The sequence below is a fragment of the Strix aluco genome, chromosome 4 (genome assembly GCF_031877795.1).
Source record: "Strix aluco isolate bStrAlu1 chromosome 4, bStrAlu1.hap1, whole genome shotgun sequence".
Lineage (NCBI taxonomy): Eukaryota > Metazoa > Chordata > Aves > Strigiformes > Strigidae > Strix > Strix aluco.
This window is the reverse complement of record NC_133934.1, coordinates 85547210-85568478: the sequence shown is the minus strand read 5'-3', so window position 1 is coordinate 85568478 and position 21269 is coordinate 85547210. Positions and strand designations below refer to the sequence as shown.

Genomic DNA, 21269 nt, shown 5'->3' with positions numbered 1-21269 from the left:
AGGCGAGACATAGTCACCTGGCTGCTCTGATGCTGGGGTAACAGGGCCAGCAGCCTGGAACTAGAGAGTAGGGAGGCCAGGCAGCTGGGATCCCTGTCTAGGGAAGGGGGCATCGACAAAGCGATTGGAAGAGGGGCACAAGTACTCCGCCTCTGGAGGTGACTCCTGTCAGGCGTGAAGGAAAGGTACACCTTCAAGGAAGATCTTATATGTCATCCAGGTGAGTGGACCACCATGGAGAGAGGTATCCAGTACCTGAGGGAATTAGCCATGTGGGATTTATGATGACCTGGACAACAAGCAGTTATCCAGAGATCCAGATGAAGTCCAGTGCACGGGACCCATGTGGTGGAAGTTTCTACAGGGCACACCATCGTCGTATGCCAGCTCGTTGGCAGTAATGACCTGGAAAGATGGAGAGAGACAAATGGTGGATGAATTGGCTGGCCAACTCCGGCAATACGAAGAAAGTCTCTCTTCCTCCCTATGGGCTGGCGTCTCGACGGTGGAAAATCTTTCCTGTGAGTTCCAGGAATTCAAAGAGGATATGCCCTAATACCCCCTTGTATGGACCAGTATCTCAGCTATTAGGAGTAAACGTTCCTCTGCTCAAGAGAGAGGATATAGTGGGTACACACCCTATGGTTTTACCTGTATGACCACAAAGAGGACATGAGGAAGTGGGATGGAAAATCTACCTTGACCCTCAAGGCACAGGTACATGAGTTGCAAGTAAAAATGATCACAAAAGGGGGTTCTTCCAGGAAAATTGCTGCTCCAGTTAGCAGTGGGCAGTTTCCCAGTCAGAGTAGAAGAGCTGATCTTACTTCTGATCTTAATAAAGGGACTTCTGATTTGTATTTACAAGAAGTGAGTAACGAATACTATGACCAGGACTAGGGGGGCCCTGCCTCTACCCAGGTGGAGGAAGGGGACACCTGGGTTTACTGGACTGTGTGGATTCGATGGCCTGGCACATCAGACCCCCAGGAGTCTGAGGTTCTGGTGGACACCAGTGCATGGTGTGCCCTAATGCCATCAAGCTATAAAGAGACAGAATCCATCTGTATTTCTGGATTGACAGGGGGATCCCGACAGCTGTATTGGAGGCCAAAGTGAGCGTAACTGAGAATGAGTGGCAAAAGCACCCCATTGTGACTGGTCCAGAGGCCCCGTGCATCCTTGACATAGGCTACCCCAGGAGAGGATATTTCAAGGACCCAAAAGGGTACCCGTGGGCCTTTGGTATAGCTGCCTTGGAGAGAGAGGAAATTAAACAGCTGTCCACCTTGCCCAGTGTCTTGGAGAATCCTTCTCTTGGGGGGTTGCTGAGGGTCAAAGAACAGTGGGTGCTGACTGCTACCACAGCCATGCGCTGGCGGCAATATCGCACCAAGCAAGACTCCCTGATTCCCATTGGTAAGCTGATTCATCGACTGGAGAGCTGAGGAGTGACCAGCAACACTGACTCACTCTTTAACAGCCCCATAGGGCCAGTGCAAAAGTCTAATGGAGAGTGGAGACCAACAGTAGACTATCGTGGCTTGAATAAAGTCACACCGCCGCCAAGTGCTGCCGTGCCGGACATGCTGGAGCTTCAATATGAACTGGAGTCAAAGGCAGCCAAGTGGTACGCCACTACTGATATTGTTAACACGTTCTTTTCAATCCCTTTGGCTGCAGAGTAGAGACCACAGTCCTCTGATTCTCTCCTCCATCCCACCACAGGAGGAAGGGGAGTGAGCGAGCTTAGTTGCCAGCTGGGGTTAAACCACAACACTCCTTCTTGTCATGCTGTTAAAAGAGGGTGGAATTTGAAGGGGATGCATACATCTTTGCACGGCAGTGTTTATGTATATATTAACCTGCCTGTCACTTTGGGACTTGTATACAGAGGAGCTGCAATGTATCTGGTGGTCCTGAAGCTCCCCTGCTACCACTCCCTTGTGCGGCAATGACAGCGCTCACTTTTCCTCCTTCAAACAACCGTGTTGTCACATGGGCAGAAGTTGTCATGAAAAAATGTCTTATAGTCCTTGTTCACGTGGGTTTTTTAGCTGTTAATAGTATAATGACAGAAAGCAATCTGTCTTTCTCTCTTGGTCTCTCTCTGTCTGTCTCTCATTTCTTTTTAATCAGGTGGTTGAGTGGTTTTAACTGGGATGGTCTGAAAGTGAGGAAATTAACATCGCCTTTAAAAAGAGAGGTATTGGCTTTGACTTTCAATATCAAACTGCTTTACTAATATAAAGGTGCTTGGCTACAAAGAAACAACTGATGGTGAGACCGAAATTTCCCAGAGATTAATTAGAATTATCATAGCTCACCATTTTTAGTGAAAACTGAATGAAAGAGACAGCAAGCGATGCATAACTTATATTCAGTTTAATAATGTAAATATTATTCTGCCTGTGTACTTTGCATTAGATTGTCACCATTACTAGAATAAATGGTGTTTGATCAGAAACAAATACTGAAAAAACATATTTTCCTCAGTAATGGGCACATTATTAAGATGCACTGTTCACATTACTTTGCAGAGTACAAATTCTTCTATTCTCTAACTATTGAGTTATAGCACACCCTTGAATCAGCTTCCTAAGTGGCCCATTTCTCTTTGCCCTAAAATGAGAAAAGATTGAGGGTAAAGAACTTGAAACTCGCTTTGAACTCAGTTTGAAACAAAAAATAATTCTGAGATCTGCTTTGAGTAGCTACCCCATGAGTGTAGATTAGGCCTTAAACAAATTTGAATCAAAATTGTACGCAGTGTGGCCCAGTTTTCTTACTGGCTTTGTAGGGCTTTGGGTGAAATCTGGGATTTGATAGAATTTGGTGAGTGTTTTTGTTTAAGGAGACTAATGCCATTGTTCTGTTGTACAATTTACTTACTGGAGGTTTATTTTTTAAAGAACGAGGATGACTTCTTTCAAAGTGCAATTTCATATAATGCTACTCTTTCATTTCTCCACTGGGAGCAATAAGAATGATGCATAATCAATGGAGAGTATTTTCAAAAGTTACCTTCTGAAACAACTGTTTGTTTGTGTTTTTAATATCCTAGTTGTCTGGACCGACTGATTACAGCTACTTTGACAGCTATCCACCAGAAGAGGGAACCCCTCCCGATGAACTTTCAGGCTGGGACAAGGATTTCTGATTTTTTTTTTTTCTTCCAGGACATTTATAGAGGATTATAGGCAGCAATTCTAAACCTGCTCTCTTGTTTCTTGCTTTAAAATCAAATTACATAATGTTTGTGACAAACACAATGTTCCCTGAAGGATAGAAGACAACCAAACAACCAGAAGTTGTTTGGATAATACACCAAAATCTGTGTGCATCTCCTTATAACAAGGGCGTTGCATTCAGTCAGCAGATGTAACCTGAAGGTTTTTGGATGCACAATGTCTCTATAAACATTTTCAGATGCTATGGATCGGATGTATGCTTTTGCTATTGGAAATATCCCTAGCTAATATTTTGATATTAACAAGGTTACCATATGTCTTTGTTTTTAACGGAGAGGATGAGTATTTGTGGCATTTATCAACAGCTGACACTATAGGCATTTATTTATTTTATCTTGTCTGCTGTGTGTTTCACTTTTTCCCATAATGGCCAGAATTGCATTGATCCAGAAGCATGTAGAAAAGAGACTTTTACTTGAAAGGTTGATTTGATCTGATTCTGCAGCTACAAGGGTATCACTGTGGAAGCTGCCTCTCTGTCAGTTTAGTTTTGCACCAGGTTGAATATGTGAGACAGGGTGTAACAGGTCAAATGAAAATCCAGTAGGAAACAAGGTGTATAAATAATAGCAGTTGCCTGGAGAAGTAGACTGTGGTATGTATTTCCCTTACTGCTTCAAAGAGCCGTGTCCATTTCTTAAAATGTTTTGCTTTTATGTAGCGTGAGGATAAAATAGATGGACAAAAAGCAGGAAAATTTCTGTAAGTACAAAATCATATTTTTTTCCTTCAAATATATTTTTAGATTGTTTTCACTGATATTTTGCTGAAATACTACATCTGTTCACATCAGTGCTAGAACTCCCACCCATTTCAATGTTCCAGTTGATGTCACTAGATGTGAACTATAATTTCAAATCATATTTCATCAGACGTCTAATTAACATGTAATTATTCTGAGTTCTACTCGTATAGGAGGGGAGAATAAGAGAGCAAAAACTTGATTTTTTTTTTTTTTTTTTCTTGTAAGGAACTCTATTCATGAATCAGTTTAAATATTCTGTTTTCTTTTGACTGCCTTCCCTTCTCTCTAACGGCTTACATAGAAAGCCAAGAAATTCCAAGCTCCTCTCACAAACAGTATAAAACTGTAATTGTGATTTGTAGCCCAATTTTTCAAGCTCTGTCTTTGCCCACTTTGGTACAAGTGAACAAATTGCTAACCAGAACCCTCAAACAACCTGAGCAAGGGAGTCCAGCAAACAGCTAAAATAGTCAGGAGGCTGGAGCACATGCCCTGTGAGGAAGGGCTAAGGGACCTGGGCTTGTTCAGCCTGGAGGAGGGAAGGCTTTGCAGGGACCTCACAGCAGCCTTCCAGTCCCTGCGGGGAGGTTATTGAGAAGACAGAGCAAGGCCCCTTGTGGAGCAGCTCAGGAAGGGGAGGGGGTCATAAGTTGCAACAGGAGAGGTGCTGACCTGACAAAAGGGGAAAAAGTGTTTCCCTGGTGAAGCAGGATCCCAGACAGGTTCTGCAGTCCCCTTCCTTGCAGTTCTTCAAGACCAGACAGACTCGAGCAATCCAATCTGAATTCAGTGTTGACCCTGCTTTGAGCAGGAGGTTGAACTAGAGACTTCCTGAGGTCCCTTCTAGCCTAAGTGATTCTAGGAATTAGTTCTATCTGTCAGCTATTTGTATAATCAGAATATAGCACAATGCATGTTCCCGTATGAGTTTATATATGCCTGGGCTTTGCCACTTAACCTTTAAATTGTTAGAACTGGGAAATTGGTTTGAAATGTTGATTGGATAATAAATGCCGTTGGATTAAAGAAGGTTAGATTGAGCCCTTGGGGGAAGACACTCCATGTTTAGATGTTTTTGTTACAACCAGCTGCCTGGTTGTAAACTATTGTGGAAACTTGCAGCCAGCAAAGCCTGGGCAGAATGGTGGTAAGCATACACAGTCAGAGAGGATGGAGCAGAGGCTGTAAGGTGGGTCTGGAGATACTTGCAACTAACTCTGCAATTAACTCCATTTAACAATACCAAAGACCAGATTTTCTTTTCAGGATTTAGACAAGCACTAGGTATTAGGTATGTGTGTTTCTCTGTGTGTCTGTTTGTCTTTCTCTCATAAATATTTTTATTACAGTCAAAATAATATTGCGCCAAGTTTTATAAAAAGCTTTTGAATGTATTTTTCCATTGTATTTATAGGTAGTTTTCTTATTTATATATATAAAAATAAGTATATGTATATGTTTTTTAAGTGAAGAAATAGCTGTATGATTAGTGCAGTTAGCATTAAGTCTGTGCAGCTGTAGGATACGTTTTCTTTATAAAGCTTGTTTAACTTGCAGTGTTTGCAAATAAAGTAAGCTTACAGTGCAATGGGCAGGACATTCATCTTTTATAATTGCATTCCATACAGCAGTTGGGATTCTTAGCCCTGAATTATACTTCTTGTCCACATGATTCAGAAGAGACAGAGGCAGAAAAGACTACCCTGGAGAGAGTCACTGATGTCATTTCTTGCAGCATGTCCCCCACTCAGACTGTGTTTTCCCTAGTGGATTTTGAGAAAATGAATGCATAAGAAGCTACAATAAATGAGGTCACAGATCTTTTTGTATTCATGTAGAGTTCCCATGTACATTTGATTCATTTTATTTGTAGCATGTATGCAGTTGACTCAGCTGAAGTTTTCCAGAAACAGAAGCTGATATGGCACAGGCTAAACATTGAACTGACCCAAACTGTCTTTGACAGACAGATGTACTTCAGGCTTCAACTCAGCATCAGTGCAGTTATGCTGTTGTAAAACAAGAGGATAAATAAGCGATTCAGGCTCAAGTGGTTTCACAGTGCAGCAGATCATGGGAGAATTGAATGGACATTGATGATGATGATGATGATCAGATTATGCTTGTTGTTGCACTTTCTAATTTAAGGTCAGTGAAAAACAGATTTTTACATTCAGGTTGTTAGCAATTGTCTGAGTTCTGTCCTTATCTGTGTTTTGCCTTTCTGTCTTGTCAGCTTTGCTTTTATTGTGTGGCTCCCTGAGAAACCCAGCTACAGCTATGCTTTTTTCCCTGTACTTCTACCTCAAGACAACGTGCCTCGGGAGGCAGAGAGGGATGACGATTCTTCCTGACAGAGGACAGAGATGAGGGAACGGTTAGCCTGGGCTGGGTGCCGTATCAGAGCGAAGATGCAGGTGAGCACTTCAGAGAGACACATAGGCAGGAGCAGCAGCAGAGTGACAGAGAAAATTATTAGACGTGTGATAATTCCATGCAGTTTTTAGTGCAAGTGATGAATTTTCCTCATGCCATCACAGCTGCCCCTTCAGGCTTTAAGAAGGGTGAGGTTGGCCACCCCCATGCCTGGATGCATCATCTGTTAATAGAAGGGGGAAGGAATAACCTCAGTGCCCCAAATGTTTGAATTCATACATAAAAAGATGTGGGGTGGATGTTAGATTTTTGCATTGAAACAGCTGTCCTGAGGTTTAGAGAGTTTTTGTGATTTCAGGCAGGATTTAACAGGTCTCACTTGCAATGAAAAACATCTGAGATCCCTTTCTCCTCTCACTACTCAACAAGCTATCTCTGAACAGACACAGCTTTCTCTGCTGTTGTCCCCAGAGACCTTACGGTGTAGTGGTGAGAAGAATTTGGATCTTTATTTGACAAAGTGGAAGCTGAAGTCCTGAGAGATTTCAGCCCCTTGCTGATTTTTGAAGTCCCTCTAGAGAGCTGTGTGTTGTTTTGGGTTTAGACACCTTTGACAATTTGACAATTTCGCTTGCTCAAGATTATGTAGAAAGTGTGGGAAAGAGGAGACAATTAAAGGCCACCTCCTCAACTGTAGCGTAGCACACTGCCCTAAATTCATCCTCCCTTCCCATTTTTTTTTTTCAAGGCAGCACAAGACTGGTACTCTGTATCTCTTGAGTTTCTTGTGCTTGAATGTTGTAGTGCAGTTATTTTGTCTCCTGTCACGGCTTTGAGCATTTCTGATTGACTTCTTTTCTTCTTGATCTAGAGCTGAACAAGCAGGAGTAAATCAAGAGATATACAGGTGCACAGACCTGAACATGCCCATTACAGAATGTTGTTTCCCAGTTTCATTTCTCACCACTGAAGTGGCTGCATGTCCACACTCAGGTAAGTGGTTCCCATGGATGTTGTGCTCGTCAAGTGTGTAAGATCTCTTGAGGTGAAAGGTCAAGGAAAATGGATTTGCACCATATCATGATTAACATATTTTGCATGTGGTACAGTTTCAGGGAGAGAGAGGAGACAGTGCTAAAGAGGTAGAATGCAGCATCAGTAAAACCAGATAATTCTTTCCAAAGATGGAAAGCAAGGAGGAGGTTGTGCAGAGCTGATGTGAAGATGTGCAATTAAACACATCCATAGTCATGCACAGCCGTGACCTGTCTTCCTTGAACCTTTATGTCCCTGTGGCTTCTGAACCTTGGTCACCTCCAGGCAAGAGGGCAGGATGTTACTCCGAAACCCAACTCAAATTTAGTTGGTATGTTGGGCCAGCAGGGAACAGTCGAGCAGTCAGAAGCATCTTTTCCCCTCGGGAGTCAGAGTCTCCACTCTTGTCACCCTCTTGTAATCAGAGGCAAGAGATGAGGGCCTCATTCTTCTATACATTGTGTGCAAGATGATGGTAGATGGGGAGTTACACGTTCAAAGCAAGTTGGCTTGCACACCAGCCACAGAAAAAGTGAGTAGCTATTTTCCTGCAAATCCATGATCCGTTGTTTGCCTCACAGATATTGCCCGGTGGTCTATTTTGGGAATAGCAGCAAGACAGCAGCAAGATTTACATCAGTGTTCAGGTGCATCCTTTGGTATAACTGCCAAATGTGAGCTTGTTGTGCAATAAGGTGAACTCCTGATCTGCAGCAGTCAGGGGTATACTGTGGCTGACCTCCACCTAGCCAGCAATTCATCGATGTGTGGCAGGTGAGAAGTTGCAAATGTAATTTTAAATCTCATCTGATACGCTTGCAGAGCCAAAAGGCATTACCCATACCAAGCTGCAGGCCAGCTACATCAAAAGATAGAATGAATATTCCAATTAAATTATTGAGCTAATAGCAGGAGTCATGGCTGCTGAATAGTCTGGCTAGTCATCAGGGAAGCAAAGTCCATCCCTGGATAGATTGTCTTCCATGCTGTCTTCCTAAGCAAAAAGCATTCCAGAAAAAGAAGGATGAAACCCACCCTAATGGGACTCAAAAGGGCACCCAGCAACATTGTACAGTTACACCGCTGCAGTGCCTGGCTGCCAAGAGCTGACGTTAGAGGTGTTTCTGATCAGCTTCCCTGACTGAGAGGAAGAGCAACAGAAACATGCGGGACCTCATCCTGAACTACGTCCTTTGTGGCATATCACCCTGCTGGGGACGAAGTGAGAGGGACCAGTGTCCTAGTTCCTTCAGCTTGTGCCTCACCCATCACTCAAAAGGGACATTGTATTTGGGCACCAGAAGCAGATATTTTGCTGGCGGTCTAACTGCCCTTCTGTCAGTGTTGTGGTTTAACCCCAGCTGGCAACTAAACACCACGCAGCCGTTTGCTCACACCTTTCCCCCTGCTGGGGTGGGGAGGAGAGTTGGAAAGGAAAAAAAGTAAAACTCGTGAGTTGAGATAAGAACAGTTTAATAACTAAAATAAAATATAATAATAGTAATAGTAAGGAAAAGGAAGATAACAAAGAGAAATAAACCCCAAGAAAAACAAGTGATGCACATTGCAATTGCTCACCACCTGCTGACCAGTGCCCAGCCAGTCCCTGAGCAATGATCAGCACCTCCCGGCCAACTCTGCTGTTTATATACTGGGCATGACGTCCTATGGTATAGAATATCCCTTTGGCTAGTTCAGGTCAGCCATACTGGCCATGCTTCCTCCCAGCTTCCTGTTCACCTGCTCACTTGCAGAGCATTGGAAACTGAAAAATCCTTGACTTGGATAAGCACGACTTAGCAACAGCTAAAACATCAGTGTGTTATCGAGATTATTCTTATACTAAATCCAAAATACAGCACTGTACCAGCTACTAGAAAGAAAATTAACTCTGTCCCAGCCGAAACCAGGACACCGAGGCAGCAGTCTCATTTGCAGTGTGATGACCCCCCCAGCCCTCCCATGGGGAGTTAGAAAGCTGCAAAGTATTTTCTCCTCTGCACTGTGTTGAGGAAAATGTGGTCTAGTGCTATTCTAAGACAGGAACATGCTGTAATCCTAACAGAAGGCAGCGTGGAGAGAAATCCAGCCCTCAAGGACTACTGAGCAGCTCCCACTTTTCTACTGAGGCTAAGAGGTGTGCACCTCAAGAGCATCCAAAATACTGTAAAGGAAAATATTTTGGTGATAGACTGTTACTCATCACCAGCCAGCCCACTGTCAACAAAGAAATGGGACGTATTGTCACAAAGCTGAGGTTGCCTTGTCAAGCTCTGTAGAACCTATTTTACAACAAGCTCTTCAAATTAAAGATTAGATTCAGTTAGGTTTATTGTTTGAGCTTGTGTGTTTTTTAACAGTAGCCATTGTCATACTGAGTTTTATAAACTATGGATTTATTTATGCAACTGTTACAGAAGACAACTATTGGGAACTGCTGCATCTGTTTTCACTTGAAGGGTCTGGTGTCTACTGAAAATCTGAGCCTGGCTCCGGCTTAGCAGGTGGCATCCCCCCGTGTCCTAATGACACCAGGCCCAGCAGTGAACCGATGGGTTCACGGGCGACCCCTACAGTACAGTCAGCCTGTGCACATCACTCCTTGTGACTGTCCTTGAGGTCAAGACAGGAGCCCACACAGCTCCCCACCAGAGAGACAGGCTCCTTTTCGTTACCAAGGCACACCAGTGAAAAGCTCTTTGTTGTCTGCAACTATCTGTCTTTTCAGCCAGGAGAAAAGCACAGCTTTTGTCTTCAGTTTTTAAGTCCATCTGATTTGCATAGTGTCTGACATTTTTCCTGCCCATTTGCCTTAGAGAGGGCTTACAGATTTGGGCTCAGCCTGCCCAAATAATAGCTTAATGGTTTTCAAGTTCTCTCTGCCTAAAAACTATCAGGATGATGCTGTTTGCATTTTATTTATAGAGGTATACAGCCAAAAAACAAACCCCCCACGTTCTCACCATCTCCTGCCTGAATGTTTTTAAAGCTATCATTACAAAAGACCCTTAATGTTGTTAGAGCTCAAAGAGGCTAGAATTTGGCCTGGACTGGTTTTCACAGGCTGTGACTAACTGATTTCCCTGGGCAGTACTTGGTTTCCCCTGTTTGCATGGACATTTCGTACCACAGCAAAGGAAAGAAAGGCATTTTGTAAAGGAAGAGAACATAGTTCTTAAACCACAAGAATTGGCCTAGGAGCAGGTGTAATACCTAAAATTACTTGAAATTCGGTCAATAAAAGAGTTTAAAGTAATTTCTGACTGTATATCTTTACTATAACATCATTAGAGGCACCCTCCAATTAAAGTCGAGTTTTTTTAAACAACTCATTTTTCAAGGCACATTCCTTTAGTGACACTATGATTAAAAGTGCTTTCAGAAGCAAACTGATAGTCCTGTGTTTGAGGCTTTTGTCTTTACAATCTCTTTTATTTATTCCAGCTTGTATCTTTTCTCCAGATCCAAAGCCTCCGAAGTTGCTGATCAGCACACCTCTACAGGAAGCACTGAAGATAAGTAGATATACTTTATTTACGCTGGAGATCTGGTTATTCAGCAGTTTCACTAACTGGCAGTAAAAAAGAATAGTCATGTGCAGAAACTGATGCACAGACTTGGCCATAGTTCAACAGTACACTTGCCAGAATTGTCACTGTTTGGCTGTAATATCATATGACCTTCCTAGGTTTCTTTTTAGAGTCCTGAGGACTAGAAAAACCACTCACTGTTGTGGTACCCACAGGCAAAGAACCGGAAAAGGCTCTGTCTTAGGATGTTTATTGAAGCAGAGCTCACTGTGAGGCCTGGCCTAAGCAAGACAAGGGCTGCTAGTGTCATGCCAGAAACATCCCACAACAGTGACACAGCTGTCACGGAAATCACAGGCTAAACATCCTTTTACTCGAATATATAGAAATAAATTAGAGTGGTTAAGTCAGTGAGGAAGAACAGTGCTGGAACGTAACTAGATATACTGTGAATGATGTACATCTTTACTTCACTTGTAATGGATTTGGGGTCTGGAGTTTCTTTCAGCTTTGTCATGGGCATCAAAGGTTACTTTTTTGAGTGACTCAGAATGAACAATTATGTTTTAAGATAATTTAGCAAGATTAACGGAAAACAAATTTGCCTGAATAGAATATCATGTGAACGTTCATCAAAATGAAAGGCCAAAACCCCCAGTCCAAACAACAAACGACTAATAATCCAGCCTAGTCTTGAAATCTGGTGCTTCTGACTGGAGCTCTCACCCTATCCCCTCGGAGGACTGAGCCATGGAAGGAGAGACTTGCATTTAACAGTTAAGACACTTCTTTGGATTAATCATGTCCTAGTTTTTTCTTGTTGGCTGTCCATTGCAAGACTGCAGCTGTCATACCTTCTCTTTTCTTGAATTAGAAACAAGGACGAGTTTCAACATATCCTACCAGTTCTTGGTCTCATTACACAACACTGTATCTTGCAGGGTCCCAAAAATTTGTCTTCTGGGTTACCCGGTAGATCTGGGAAAGGCTTTTCCCATGTGCTGCAGAAGAGCCCAGAAGCCCTCCAGGGGAAAAGTGAGGACAGAAAGGTTTCACAGATGCGTTTTGGGAGTTGTGTTTCAGAAAAGAAACAGTTTCTCTCCTGAAAATAGACAGTTACATTGCAAAATATATGGTTAAACTGCAAATGAAATCAGAAGATTTCCTTCAAGGCCTCTTGCTGTAGATGCAGGAGGAATGGGTGGATTCTTAGCTAAGTTTTGCTCATTGCAGACAAAAAGCTGTCTCCTGAAGGGGCTGCTAGTGGTATTGGTATAATGCGCTAAAGAAGTAACAGCAACATAATTGATTAATTTAACCAATGCAGCCACATTAAGGATGAGGGGAAGCCTGTGGGAGACTAAAATATGCAGCCAAGAAGCACAACAGTCAGAGCGGAGGATTGGGAAACAAACCACCTCAAAAGGGACATACTGTGGATGTACTGTTTCCATTGCAGGGCTGGCCAGTCAGTCAGGTGCAAGGAAAAACTCAGAAACTAGAAAAAGCCTTTTCACTTCCCCTCATCACTCTGAGGAACATTTAATCTAAGAGTTTTATGGAAATGCACTTTTCTGCCATCAACAGGAGAGAACAGGAGAACAGCTAACTGGTTAAAGACTTTGTGTAAATATTTATAAAAGTGTCAAACTGATAACCACTTCCAATTTATTGCTTTGGCACTTGAACTTGAAAATACTGGAGGAGGAGGAAAAGGATTAGTAAATAGTGTGTTTATAGGACTGCTGCCACCCACTGTCAAGTGGGAGTATAAATGTAATGAGAAAGACCGCAGAGATGAGATTTCAACCAAAGGTTTAGAACAATAAGTATATTTAATCAGATATGCTTAAAAGAGCAAATATCACTCTGCTGGGATTGTACCTTCTCCTCTTTCGGTGAGGGCACTGCTTATTTCAGAACAAAGCAACGTATATTTGTCATCATAGCTCATGGTTCAAAGAGGGATAACAGCAGCAGGTCTCAGCCATGACCTGCTGATTTGTGTCCCCACCTAGGTGCCTGAAGTCCTGGGCTGGGGCTGCCCCCAGTTCCACCCCCTGGTCTCCCTTACTCCCTGGCTGGGACAGTAGGATATGGAGTGGAGCCCTGAGGTGAACTTGACTCTTTCTGTGGCAGTATCACTGGCACTGTTACAATGCATGTTACCAGAGAAACGAGGGATGCGTTTGTGGCGAGAGACCACAACTCATCATTTACTGTTCTGGGGTGGTCTCAGCAGTGAGTGGCGGGGTTTGATAGAAGCTGTATCAATGCTAGTGATACTGTTCAAAAAAAATATGTAAATGCTGGATCATGACTGGCCTGGCTGTCTACCTTAGTGATGTTTAAAGTCTCCTCTGTCACAGAATCATTCAGGTTGGAAAAGACCCTTGGGATCATCGAGTCCAACCATCAGCCCTATTCTACAAAGTTCTCCCCTACACCACATCCCCCAACATCTCATCTAAACGACCCTTAAACACATCCAGGGATGGTGACTCTACCCCCTCCCTGGGCAGCCTATTCCACTGTCTGACCACTCTTTCTGGGAAACATTTTTTCCTAATGTCCAGTCTGAACCTCCCCTGTTGCAGTTTAAAGCCATTACCCCTTGTTCTGTCACTAATCACCTGTGAGAAGAGACCAGCACCTCTCTACAATGTCCTTCCAGGGAGCTGTAGAGAGTGATGAGGTCTCCCCTCAGCCTTCTCGTCCTCACACTAAACAGTCCCAGCTCCTTCAATCGCTCCTCACAGGATTTATTCTCCAGGCCCTTCCCCAGCTTCGTTGGTGAATTAGGCTCTTTGATGCAAAAAGCTGTATTTTAAATCATGTCAGAATTTATTTCCCCTTAATTGGGGGGGAAATTCCCCTTTATTTCCCCTTAAACTGCTTATACCCGTGCCCATCCCACTGAAGGGAGACAGGTCAGGTCGGGATCCTTTCTCTCCCACACCAGGCAAGAGGCTGTGAGATCAGAAACATCGTTAGGGACACACCGCTAACCGTGGCAACACAAATATTCTTACTGACTTGTTCTGAAATTTGCCTATAAATTTGCCTGTCCTCTTGGGGGGAAGCAGATGCACTCATTATGTTCATAATCACAAAGGCTAACAGGAGGTTTACTGTCCCTCATCAAGACAAATAAGTTTTCACCCATAATAGGATTCACTGGTTGTTAATTTGCTTTACCCATAATTTCCTCTTATTTTTACCTTAACCTTTCAGCCATGGTAATTCACCTGTAAAACTTTTTTTTTTTTTTTAACAAGAACAAGGTGTTCTGTCTTTCCTTTTCATGTGTATGGTAATGAAAACAGCTGAATCAAACAAAAGCAATATGTAGTAAAAATACCCTTTGTGCTTCAAGGGATCACTGAAACTTCTGTGCTCCTGAGGGCACACGATACCCGTGCAGTAACATCTCTCTTGGTAGGTGCTTAGATACTTTGGCTGATGTTAAGGGCCATATTCACTGCTTTCTGGATGCTAAGCCACATTCCAGTGTTGACTCTGGGTTTGCCACAGTGTGGGCTGGGTACCAGGGCCAGTTGTGTCCTCCCAGCTACGATGCTGCGGCCACTTCCTCGCCAGGGGTTTTTTTTAAGTGCAGGTAACGGTGCAGGGAAGCAGCTGAGCAGCAGAAAGGCTCAGCCTGGGCCTGGGCAAGGAGCACAGCCCTGACGTGGGCAGCACCAGGGGATGCCGACACGGTGGGAAACGTCAGGTGAGTGCTCTGAAGCAGGCGGGGGGGCATGCTGTGCTTTGGGGCTGCCTGGCAGGGTCAGGCACGTGGGAACACCCCCCAAATGCATGTGAGCTGGGGAAGCTGTGCCTGGCTGTGGTTGATGGGGAAAACATGCCTTTCTTGTGGCTTCTGGTGCTGGTGCCAGCCCTGGCCCTGTTGTGGAGTGGTTTGGGGCTGGCATCACTCCCGGCTTGCAGCAGGGTCAGGGTCATGGCCATGGCTGCACCTTGCATCTCTGTTGTGCCTGGCTGTTGTTTGGGAGGAAAATTATTTGGCTTCTGGCTTCTGGTTACGTTGCGTATCCTGCTGTGGGGTAGTTTGGGGCTGCATCGGCAGCACTCTGGGCAGGGGTCCCAGCTGCAGTGGGGCCAGGCCAGGGGTTGGGGCTGGTTGCTGTGGAGGAAGCTGAGGGAAGCTCTGGTGCTGGAGCTGCTCCAGGGCAGCTTCTCCCCACACCATCAGTGACTGCCCAGCCTGTCCCTAGCAAGTGCTGGTGTGGTTCCTGGCTATGGCTGGGCTAGCTACAGCCCTGGCCTCCCCCATGGGGTTCCTGGTTGTTCGGGCACCTCCTGAAACCCACTTGGCTTGGTTTACCTTTACTTGATGTTTAGCACCTGCCTTGGCAATGATGTTTAGCAGGATGCGAAGCACAGCCTGTGGCTCCCCGAGTCCTGCTCTGGGGCAGGGGCAGGGTGAAGCTGACAGCTGGGGGACCAAGTGCTATTAGGAAGTATTTCTTTCCAGAAGGGGTTGTTGGGCGTGGGAATGAGCTGCCCAGGGCAGGGGGGGAGTCCCCATCCCTGGAGGGGTTGAAGAGTCAGGTTGACCCAGCGCTGAGGGATCTGGTGGATTTGGGAACGGTCAGGGTGAGGTTCATGGTTGGACTGGAGGAGCTTCAAGGGCTTTTCCAACCTTGATGATTCTGGGATTCTGTGCTAATCCCCTCCTCGGTCCCAGTATTGCTCCATGTCATTTTGTGCCTGAAATACTCCTCACTGAGCACAGCGTTCATTCTTGCCTGCTCTTTTGGGAAGAAATGTGTTTTTGGAGGCTGAGCCCCAAGCTCTCCTGTTGTCGTTTCTCCCTCCCTTCCCTATTACTGTGTGTGGTGCTGGGCAGCATCTGCTGAAAGTGAGGGGCAGTCAGGAGGGAAGAGTTGCCCTTGCCTGGGACAGTGACAGGCATCTCCAGTGGGTTGTGCAGGGCCGTGCTGTGCACCCCAGGATCTGACCAACTGGTTTCTCTCCCCTTTCACAGGTACAGAGGACACCACTGCCTCACCTGCACCCCCTTGTAGCATGGCTGCCCTGGGAGAGCTGGGAGGAAGAAGCCAGGCTCCCCACTTGCAGAAGGACAGCTTGCCTCCCTGCTGCTCCTGACTGGGAAGAGCTCTTTGTTGGGGACAGCCCTGCCTGTGCCTGCCTCAGAGTATGGATCTGGTTGACAAACACCCCAGCTCCAGGTAATTTCAGCTCCATCCAGGAGACATTCCTGCTCATAGACCCTTCTTCCTGTTACAGCTGCAGGTTATCTCAGCTCTGGCTAATAGAGGCTATGGATAGCAGATACTCCTCTGTTCAACCATGCTGGGAGTGCAGCCCCAGCTGATGGAGGCCACAGCTTGTTACAGCTCCAGCTAACGGACATTCCAGCTGTGTGGCAGCTCCAGCACTCCGGATAACAGATGCTCTTGCTTCTTACAGCTCTTGCTGACAGATGGTCCAGCATGTTACTACTCATGAAGCCCCAGCTAGTTTTAGTTCCTGCTTATAGCTCTGACTATATTGTAGCTCCGGCTCCTACACGGTTGCGATGATAGATGCTGCTGCTGCTCATTTCAGGTACAGGTAATATCAGTTCCAGCTACTGGACACTCCAGTTTCTTATAGCTCTGGCTTGTTTCAGTTTAAGGTAATTTTAGGTTCAGCTTGTTGAAGCTCCAGCTTCTGCATGGCAGTTCTGTCTTCTTACAGTTCCAGCTGATGGACGCTCAGGCTTGGTTTAGTTTCAGCTCCAGCTCATTCCAGCTCTGGCTACTGGACCCTCCAGCTAAGAGATGCTTCTGCTTCATACAGCTCTGTCTGATGGATGCTCCAGCTTGTTTCAGGTAATTTCAGCTCCAGCTCTAGCTTGTTGAAGCTCCAGCTCTATATAGCAGCTCTGGCTGTGAGATGGTCCAGCTCGTTCCTGCTCAAGTTATTTGAAGCTCCAAGTTATTTCAGCTCCTGCTTCTTAGAGCTCCATCTTCTTGGAGCTTCAGCTACATTGCAGCTCAGCTGCTACACAGCTGGGATAAGAGATACTTCTATTTCTTACTGTTGCTGCTTGTCCCAGCTCCAGCCAACGGACACTCGGGCTTGTTTCAGTTTCAGGTAATTCCAGCTTCAGCTCTAAACAACAGCTCCAGCTACAAGATGCTCCAGCTACGAGATGCTTCAGCTTGTTCCAGCTCCGAATGATGGACTCAAATAATGTGAAGCTCTAAGTTAGCTAAGTCAGCTCCTGCTTCTTACAGCTCTAGCTGATTGTTGCTCAGCTTGTTTCAGTTGTAGCTGCACCTCATTCCAGCTTTACTTTGTTGAAGCTCCACCTCCAGCTACTGGACATTTGGGATAGGAGATGCTCCTGCTTCATACAGTTCTGGCTGATGGACACTCCAGCATGTGACTGCCCAAGTTATTTGAAGCCCTAGGTTATTTGAGCTCCTGCTTCTTGAAACTCCAGATCCACACAGAAACTCTGGCTACTGGATACTTCAGAAAAGAGATGCTTCTGCTTCTTACAGCTCTGGTTGATGGGTGCTTCAACTCAAGCTCATCATAACTCATCATCTAACTATCATAATGGTATGTTGTCTAAATACTAATTATTTAATAACTATTCCGGTCATTGTACAAACCTTGAATAAAGCGTTGGAAAAAAAAGCATCTTTCCACCCAGAGACTAGCTCAGACATTGAGCTGGGCCTGGTGCCTGCTGGCCTCCCTACTGGAACCACTGTGACTTGAACCCCCATGCACCCTGCCCACCTGGCCCCCAATGCCCTCCCACCACAGCCCCTCTGTCTCCCACCTGCCCAAAGTACCCCCCAAGCTTCCATTTTGGGGACTGAAAACAGTCCACTTCAGCCTCCAATTCCAAGTCCCAAAAATGCAGGACTTTTTTTTGGAGTCCCAGAAATGCCTGACTTAGCCTGCATTTTCAACTGCTGAAACTGCACAGTCTTTCTCTGAGCTTCAGAAATGCAGTGCTCCCTGCTTCAGAAATGCAACGCTCTGGTTTTGAGCCCCCAAAACACAGCACTTAGTCTCTGTATTCAAGCACTGAAAATGCAGGACTTGGTCTTTTTTGAGAGTGTCAGAAACACAGGGCTGTGCTTTTGAGACCCCAAACCAGCCCCCAAAGCTTGTTTTAAGGCCCAAAAACACAGGACTTACTTAATCTCTGTTTTCAGAAGATGAAAATGCAGGATTTGGTCTGCATTTTTAGTCTCAAAAACACAGCACTTTATGTTTGGTTTTTTTCTGAGCCCCAAATTCACAGCATTTTATTGGGTACCCACAAATAACATGTGCTCACTCTTGCCTCACAGTTCCCTGCGATGCCTCTTCTGTTCTCTGCACCAGCTGCTGTAAATGAAGGACACAGTCAGAGCTGGGGAGCTCAGTTCCTCTACTGGAAGGACAGAGGGACTCCGACCCCCAGACCATTAACCCACAGCACTACCAGCCACCTTCCCACCCCCTACCCATCTGCTTTTCTCACCACAGGGATGCCCAGCAGGACTCCAGACTGTGCTGGAGCTTTCTGGGCTTTAAGACAGGCACCCTGGGCAAGGGGACCTGGGCATGCAAAGCAGTGGCCACAGGGGCTGCACCCCTGCTTAGGGCGAGCTCAGTCTGCTGCCTGGACTGCAAAGTGCCTGGGACTGCGGGGGACTGGCCAGGCCCTGAGTTACTGGGCAGCCCTGGTCTCGAAAGCCAAAGGAGGCTCCTTCTCTCCAATTCAGGGACACCCTGATGGGGTGGTCACCCCGCATGAGCTGCCAGTGGAGCACTGAGGCTTACAGGCAGGCAGGTGGATGCACCAAAGAACTAGTCCTACCCCCACAGCAAAGGCACACCGCTCAGCAGCCAGGCAGTGGAGCAGCACGGCCAAAGGCCAGGGTGCTGGGACCCCAACCCCAGTGACAGAGCCCCTTACCCAGCCCCACACATCTCGGCCTCACACCTCTGAAAGTCCAGGGCCAGAGATACCTGCCTGATTACAGGGGATCCCCCCCCAGGCAACCCCCGCCACATGTTCGACACTCTCAGCGAGCCCCATGGAGCAGGAGGCTCCAGCCTAAGCTAGACTTACAGGCTAGCCCTCCCAACTGCAGCGTGCCACCTCATCTTCAGGAGCCCAGGGAGCGACCTTGAGCCCAGCTGTGGGGAGGTCACCCCAGTCAAAAGTAGCGCCAAAGGCAGGTTTTCCCCCTACCTCCAGCACAACGCTTTCTCAACCTGCACCCTCTGAAGGTGACGGAGGGGTCACTCCTGCTCACTGGCTAAAGCTGCAGCACTGCAGCCTCCCCAGCCCTGCTTACAAGGTCAGGGCTGCTCCTGGGGACGAAGGACTTCGTGGCTGGTGACACACACCTCAAGGATGGGGCTGTCATGCTGGCAGGTCACCAGAGACCCAGGCCCTGACTACAGGCAGGTCACCTTGCTCACACTCCCGTAGAGTGGCTTCTCTCTGTCCAGGGAAAGAAAGGGCAAGCCTGGACTCTCCTGCCACTCGTTGCCTGAGAGGGGACCACCCCCTGCAGCTGCACAGAGCCCTTCTTTCTTTCCTGCGAAACTCAAGCTAAGCTGCAGCAATTTGATCAAAGATCTAAAGGATGAGCTCACTCACTCACACCAACGTGGACAAGGACAGGGTAGGAACAACCATGGCTTTCCAAAGGAGAAAGAGAGCTCAGTGCAGCCAACGTCTTGGAGATCCAGCCCTAGCTGCGAGCAAGGAAGAACACCCTCAGACCCGCTCCCAAGCTGCGTGGAGGCCAGACCACTCAACATGCCTAGGAACTTCATGGGTGACCAAAGGGCAAATGCCATGATGTGCCCCGATGACAGGCAGTCATGCTGGCCAGGCTGTCAGCAGGCAGAAAACTGCCAAGGCTGGAGGATTGGGACAGGGAAATGGCCCTCCTCTGCTTACAGGATGGCCTTGGCGTCCAGAGAGCTCAGTTTCCCCCTTGGGTGCAGAGACAGTGACTGTCCCGTCCTGCTCAGATGAGGGAGACAAGTGACTCAAATTCACAAATCCCCAACGGAGTGGAAAACGGTGAGACAAGTCTCAAAGTCCATTTATTAACTTCCCACAAGGTACTAATTGGCCACACGATAATTGGCTGAGTATATAACGAGTTGTGGCAAGCAATACAGTGTGCCTTGCATTGCTTAATGGTAGTGAAGGAAAAGGGGAAAAAGGAAAGGAGGGAGATGGAGGGAATAGAGGAATAGAGATCACCGGTCTGGGTTCCTGCGTCGATCCTGCCAGCGAGGGTTCCAGGAGGCAGCCGTCTCCTTCGCTTCACTGCACTCTCCAAACCACCCCTCCTCCTTGCCCCCCTCAAATTATACCCACTTTCCTTGGGTCCGTCCCCTGGGTCGACCCACATACCTACGTATCCCATGGATGGGGAGGGGTAAGGTGTTTCATGGGATGATGTAATTAGCATGATCTTGTTAATCTTCGTTAGCATATTGAGGGTGTGAACTTTAACATGCATTTCATGGATAATGAAGCAAAGGGCATTCACCAGACAGATGCCCCTTGGAACTTGACCAGGTGCCCCAGAGCAGAGCCATCCTGTCTCCACAGGGCTACCCCCTCCAGCCACATCCTCTGTTACTGGGGCAGCCTCATCAGCTTTGACCTCCACACCATCCACCTTGTGACTCATAGTTTTGGCTTACGAGTGTTTGAGGCATTTCTCAGCTCAGAGGGCCTCAACTTTTCTCTCTTTCTCTGGCTGTTTTTCTCAGTCCATGTTTCTCACAGCCCTGGTTTTTTGTCTCTGACAGTGACTCTCGGGGACCCTCCTTACAGGGTTGTCATTCTCTCCAGGCAGCCAATGGAGCAACATGGCAAAAGGCCAACAAAAGTGAAGACCCAGGCCCTGGTTACAGGGAGGTTGCCCAGGGCAAAGCCAGCCAGGGCACCAAAGGTGCCAGCAATGCTCTTGCGAGACCACAGCCCTGGTGATGGGGAGACCCCTTTGCCCAGGGTGCCCTTCTCATCCCCCTCTTCAGTGCACTGCTGCTATTCGTGCTCACTCACTCGTTCCACACCATGCCTCTTCTTTCTTCTCCACCAGCTGTTGCAAGGGAAGGAGGACAGTAAGAACTGAGAAGCACTAACTCCTGACTGCTACACCCAGGGATGGACTGACTCTCGGAGCAGCACTCCCTCAGTCAGGCCTGTGACCTACCTGCAGTCCACATCAAGGGCAATTGTCCATCCTGACATCCTCCTCTCCTTTCTTCTCTGACCTCTCTCTCCCACTCCCCACCCCACTGTCACACTGTTTG

The 21269-nt window shown here is 46.6% G+C and overlaps 1 protein-coding gene and 1 long non-coding RNA gene across 5 annotated transcripts in view; both read left to right on the top strand.

Moving 5' to 3' along the window:
* The window catches only part of PRKG2 (protein kinase cGMP-dependent 2), a 44523-nt gene extending 30628 nt beyond the window's left edge, over positions 1-13895 (top strand). For 3 of the 4 annotated variants that reach the window (XM_074823930.1, XM_074823931.1, XM_074823932.1), the window contains 2 exons: positions 2140-2206; positions 3065-3173. In XM_074823930.1, the coding sequence (XP_074680031.1) occupies positions 2140-2206; positions 3065-3160 (163 nt within the window). In that variant the 3' untranslated portion in view covers positions 3161-3173. Of the gene's footprint in view, positions 1-2139; positions 2207-3064; positions 3174-5962; positions 6145-7243; positions 7366-10869 lie in introns of those variants that run through there. The other variant, XR_012623237.1, reaches the window with a different exon arrangement.
* Positions 13896-14021: 126 nt separating this feature from the next.
* LOC141922383 (uncharacterized) lies at positions 14022-17573 on the top strand. Its single transcript, XR_012622969.1, has 4 exons — positions 14022-14670; positions 15949-16153; positions 16665-16798; positions 17058-17573. It is a non-coding gene; the product is annotated as an uncharacterized LOC141922383 (long non-coding RNA).
* The last annotated feature ends 3696 nt before the right edge of the window (positions 17574-21269 follow it).